At 38.0% G+C, this 5402-nt stretch overlaps 1 protein-coding gene across 1 annotated transcript; it reads right to left on the minus strand.

Moving 5' to 3' along the window:
• Positions 1-3014: 3014 nt before the first annotated feature.
• LOC105035329 (transcription factor MYB83) lies at positions 3015-4735 on the minus strand. Its single transcript, XM_010910867.4, has 2 exons — positions 4365-4735; positions 3015-3715 (listed from the first exon to the last, which is right to left on the minus strand). The coding sequence occupies exons 1-2, from the start codon at positions 4661-4663 to the stop codon at positions 3058-3060; spliced, it is 957 nt and encodes a 318-aa protein (XP_010909169.1). The 5' UTR covers positions 4664-4735; the 3' UTR covers positions 3015-3057.
• Between the last annotated feature and the right edge of the window lie 667 nt (positions 4736-5402).

The raw sequence follows: 5402 nt of genomic DNA on the forward strand, positions 1-5402 counted from the left end.
ATATGTGATTGGTTTGTAGGATATTATTCTTTTAACAGCATCCTTTCGATCCTAAATTAGAAACTCAGATAGTTATGATACTAGCAAATACCATAATGCTGCTATTATTACCTTATTCTACTTCTCAAAATACTATTAAGCTCCTTATTCCTTCTTCTTCCTCATCTCTATCAAAATTTCTCTTTGACTTAAGCAGCGAAGGGTCTGACTGGAGTCAATTAGGCAAGCTTTCTGACATTGTTTGTTGTCTTGTACATTCATGGAAGCAACTTGCATCACCAATCTAGAGATCGGCAATAACACCTTCCAATCAAATTTTTATTAATTAAAGTTATTACTTTTTCTAAACATGAAGCCTTGTTTCCATGCCTTAACAATTTTTCAATTAAGAAGGTACGACCCAACCCATAGAATTGTTTCAATGTTCCTTGTTAGGGTTAGAGACAATTATATATGAGATGAAAGAGATGACTGGAGCTCTTAAAATAGAAGGTGATATCTATGTACAAGTCTCTCATCTCTGCATAGTGGTGATGATTGGGAGAAGGCAACAACACCACTTGGACCAAACTTGGGGCTGGTAGTAGTGAATGATTATATAGGAGAGATGCTCCTTACAAGCACATGTGGTCTCGTGGAGGACTTTCTAGCCTTGATCATTGTGGAGGCTCTAGTTAGCTTTGGTAACCATAAGGAGCTAGATAGTGGTAGATGACCTTATTATACTTTGGGACATCGTGGCAGTCTAGCACAACGGATATGGCATCGGTGTTGGCCTCATTGCAGTGGATGGTGAGGTGGAAAAGGATCTTGTGGTTGGAAATTTGCTGTGGTCAAGTGAGATGGCTGATAATGAGGGCAAAGTGCTTCTTGTAGGTGAAAATGGCCTTATGGAGAAAGCTCCAACCCTAAGCATTGTAGAGGTTATAGCCAACACTAGTAGAAATGAGGTGATCAGTGGTCTCACTAAGGAGGATGGCGACGTGGAGAGGGTTCTCATAATTGGGAACATCATGGCATCGAGCACGACAAAGATGGTGTTGGCCTTGGCCTCATCAAAGTCTACTTGATGTAAGTCTCATAAGGCTTGGCGAGGTAGGATGGGGAGGAGATGACGTATTAATGGTCATTATGGTCATTGCCCTATATGGACTAGTTGATGGCTTCCAATCTTATTTAAAAATATATTTAAATTTGAATAGAGAAATGAAAAAATTTTTAAAAAATATTTAAATTCTAATTTCCTAAAGGGAATAATTTTTAATAGAAAAATAATGTATTGAGAAGAGTCCACTTAGTTTGAAATTTATGATATGATATATTTGATTCTTCCACGGTATATTCTATATTTTTCTTCCATTTCTTTTTCATGGTGATATTTCTATTTTTTTCTGAATTTTTGAATTCATACTACTCTAAATTTTTAATACAAAAATAATGTCATAAAAAAACATAATATCTTATACTTTTCTAAAAAGAAATTAATTTTTTTCTTGTCATGTTTTTTCTTTTGCAAGGAAGAAAATAATGTTTTACTAAAATAATTTTTGCCTAAAAGGAAGTTAATCCTAAAGTTACGTTAATTTCTTCCTTCCCATGTTTTTCTGCATGGAGGAAATGAATTTTTCCTAAAATAATATTTTCTAAAGAATGTTAATTTTTCTATAGTGTCTTATATACTCTACGATTATTTCTTTCTATGTTTTTCCTACACAATAATTTAGTTATATCAGATTTAATTGGTTCATAGATATAACATATTTAAATAATTTTATATATTTAGATAACTTTTGGTTTTTTTATTTTTTTGAATATTTTAGAGGAATTTTCTACAATTTTTCTTCTAATTTTCCTGAAATTTGAATAGTGGTTGAGTTTTTCTCCCCTTTGTATTTAATAGGTATATAGATATCATACGTGATTTAATTTGCTGGAGACTGTGATGAAATTAAATGTAAGAGCTCACTTTCAAGTTCAATTGTGCACAATCTTGCAATAATTAAGTTCTATTTATCTTCTAGATGCTTTCGGCTTTGTAATCTTCTTTGCCAAAATTTTTCAAGACCCATTGATTGTGATCTTCAAAGATTTTAATTTCATAACCTATTATTTAACTACATGGATTCCCATTTGTGTCATGCATGAAACTCTATTCAATTTGATAATGATCTTTGCCATCAAGAGAAGTATCAAAAAGCAAGCTTCGGCCCCCACCACTTTACGATTTTAACCAATTCCTCATGATAGCTCTATTAGGTTGTTATGCTCCATGTCTTAGCAAATGGAAAAGGTATTATGCCGCACTTGGAATCTAGCTTTATGGCTAACAACCCAAATGATGAGAAGTAGATGTCACAACCAAAAAAAAAAACAAAGACTTTTAAATGTTTTAGGTGTTTATGCCAGTTTTTGACCCAACTTGAAGGAAGCAAGCTTTTCAACAAAACCACCTTTCCTTTGTGAGGAAAAAATGTCCAAAGCTGCATATTTTATACACAATGGTGCAAATGAGTGAGAGAGAGAGAGCGCTTATCCACGATAAATTACAATAGTATATGTACTCATCCCATGACTTCCACTCCCCCACGTCTTTTTTAGCAGACGTCTAATTACACCTTGTAACGACTTTGATGCGACCTTTGTGAGAACATCAACTACTAATATTTTGTTCAATCATGGAGATTTTCCTTTACTAAGAAAATGCCCTTTCAACCTCCCGACACCATGTTATTATCATAATAGCTTCATTCTCAAGGGAACGAAGAGCCAACAAAGGAGGGAGACCTTTAGAAAATTCACGGTCTTCCATTATCAGCATTTCCGTGGACCTTTATTGCTTTGGACTTCATTGCGCAACCAAGAAGCTTTGAAGCGTTCGAAAATTTGAAAAACCTATCTAGGAACCTACAACGTAGAGGATCTAATTTGGACATCATTTTGAATAGATAGAGAGAGAGAGAGAGAGAGAGAGAGAGAGAGAGAGAGAGGAGCCAATCTTTACTTGAGGAAGGAAAAGAAAAGAAAATGAGAGCTTATATATATCTTTGGAATGGCCAGTCATTCGGCGTGGAAATCAAGGAAAGGAAAAGAAGTCGCATCTTTCATCAAGTCCTCAAAGTCCCACTCCTCCATCTTCATATTTCCACCCTGCCAATAGATCGCACTCCCAACAGCATTATCACTGTTAATCTTATTCACATCATTATTGCTGCTGTGCACGTGGTAGGGGTCACTTATGTTTCTTGCATTATTATTGCTAGTGCCATTCTCCTCTATACTCGTACTCTCCAAAGGGGGTATAAAGATCTCACATCCTCCTCCTCCCATAAGGCCTCCCTCCATCATCATACCATGGCTCCCATAATACCCATTTCCGAAGCCAACTTGTGGGAAGGATGCGGGTTGATGGAAGTATCTGCTTCCTAGACCATTCATGCCAGAACTGACATCAGGCAAAGGCAATAGATCGTACTGGTTGCTGATTGACAAACCTTGCATAAGTGATGATGAAGACGCTGAATCCATGCACATAGTCTTGATTTCTTGTTCGTTTAAGCTTGCAAGGCCCACCATGCCAACCTTAGGTTCAGGGGAGCCGCTGTGGTTTGGAGATGGCGACGATGAGTTCTTCAGCCTCTTTTTAACGGTGGAGTTCCAAAAATTCTTTATTTCATTGTCGGTACGACCAGGCAAACGTGCTGCAATTTGAGACCACCTACAAAATGTATAAGTTTGGAATTAGACTTATAGAAGAGTCGCTGCTGCTTGGTATTAAGTCCTTTTTTTCCTTTATAAGAGAGAGTAGTTGACGCCTTCCAAGCTAAGTCTTCATCTTTTAGAATTTTGATGAATAACATGAGGATAAACTCCTCCAACTGTTCCTTAAAAAAATTAAAAAATAAAAAAAAAAATTCCTCCAGTATTATTGTTAAACAAGTGGAAAGTAGACTAATGTCCTTTTCATTTTATTATTAGATCGGACTACATTATGAGGGAGATCGTAATACAAAATAATACTCGAGCACTTCAAATATTTGATGACAATGACAAGGATACCAAGAAATTAATAATGCTTGAAGAATGCAATAATCTAGTTAATCTAGCTACTTCAGGTATAAAGAAATCTGAATATTTTTGGTCCATAATGATGCACACATCCACCAAGTTTTAACTAGCTTCATGCCTCCGTTCACAGCTTAATGCATGGATGCAACATTCAGCAAGTTTGCCTTAATGATGCAGACCACTTAATCATATATGAACTAAAGCATTGAAATGATCATGATAATGTTCCATGCATAAATAACTGTGACCCCACAACACACACACACACACCCACACAAAGAGAGAGAGAGAGAGAGAACCTATTGCCAAGAATAGAATGCAGGTGGAGGATAAGCTCCTCTTCTTTGGGCGAGAAAGCACCACGCTTGAGATCAGGCCTCAAGTAATTTATCCAACGGAGCCGGCAGCTCTTGCCACACCTCTGTAGGCCTGCGTTCCTGGCGACATCGCTCCAACACCCCTGCCCATTGTTAAGCATGTAGCTCATGAGCTTGTCATCCTCCTCCGGCGACCACAATCCTTTCCTTAGCTTAGTGGCTCCATTACTGTTGTTATTGGTCGGATTGCTCTTTGCCGGAGGATCCGGCTTCCTCATCATGGGTGGCGCTCCGAGAAATCTAGTAGGGGCCGGGTGAGGCTTCTTCAAGTGGCCTGAGAGGAGTAGATAAGAATGCTTATATGGAAGGTGAAAGAAGAAAAGGAGGGGGAGATCGTCATGATGATGGTGATGGCTGTGAGCTTTGCTTAGAATGCGGAGAAGGAGATACAGAGAAGGGAATGGAAGGTTCGTGTTTGTTGTTCGGTCGGATAGAAAACGGTTTAGAGGGGGCCCATTGAGGTGTCCACGAGAGGACGATTGGAGAGGTCATCTTGTCTTTGACTCAGTTCTTGTCCTTTTCGATGCATTTTTCTTCACTCACAAGGTAATTATGGTGTACTGGAGGAGGTGGGGGAGGAGAGAGAGAGAGAGAGAGAGAGAGAGCAGGGGGTTGATAAGATATTGAGAGGAGAGAGCGGGTTGTTTAAAAATGAAGCTAAGCAATTTGCTTGGACTTCACATAATCGATCTCTTCCCTTCTCTCTTTCTCAACCATCATGTACATGTATGTGTATGACACAGCCTTTGCATGTAGTGTACGCATGTATTTCATTTCCATGGTATACCACAATTAATTCAGAGGTTAGAGAGAAGATAATAATCAAAGCCAGTCTATAAAAAAATCATATCCATACTTCTACAAAAGAGCTTGAATTCTCTACTATGCACCGTACGATATGGTGCACAACACACCATCCATCACGCGATGGACGACCGCACATGGATGCATGCCTATTGC

The sequence above is a fragment of the Elaeis guineensis genome, chromosome 15 (genome assembly GCF_000442705.2).
Source record: "Elaeis guineensis isolate ETL-2024a chromosome 15, EG11, whole genome shotgun sequence".
NCBI classification, from domain to species: Eukaryota; Viridiplantae; Streptophyta; class Magnoliopsida; order Arecales; family Arecaceae; genus Elaeis; species Elaeis guineensis.

What these genes read in the sequence shown, in the direction of transcription:
- LOC105035329 (XM_010910867.4), bottom strand. Translation starts at nt 4,663, where the DNA reads ATGATGAGGAAGCCGGATCCTCCGGCAAAGAGCAATCCGACCAATAAC. An exon ending in CATTCTATTCTTGGCAATAG is followed by an intron (nt 3,716 to 4,364) that starts GTTCTCTCTCTC and finishes TACATTTTGTAG; the next exon opens with GTGGTCTCAAATTGCAGCAC.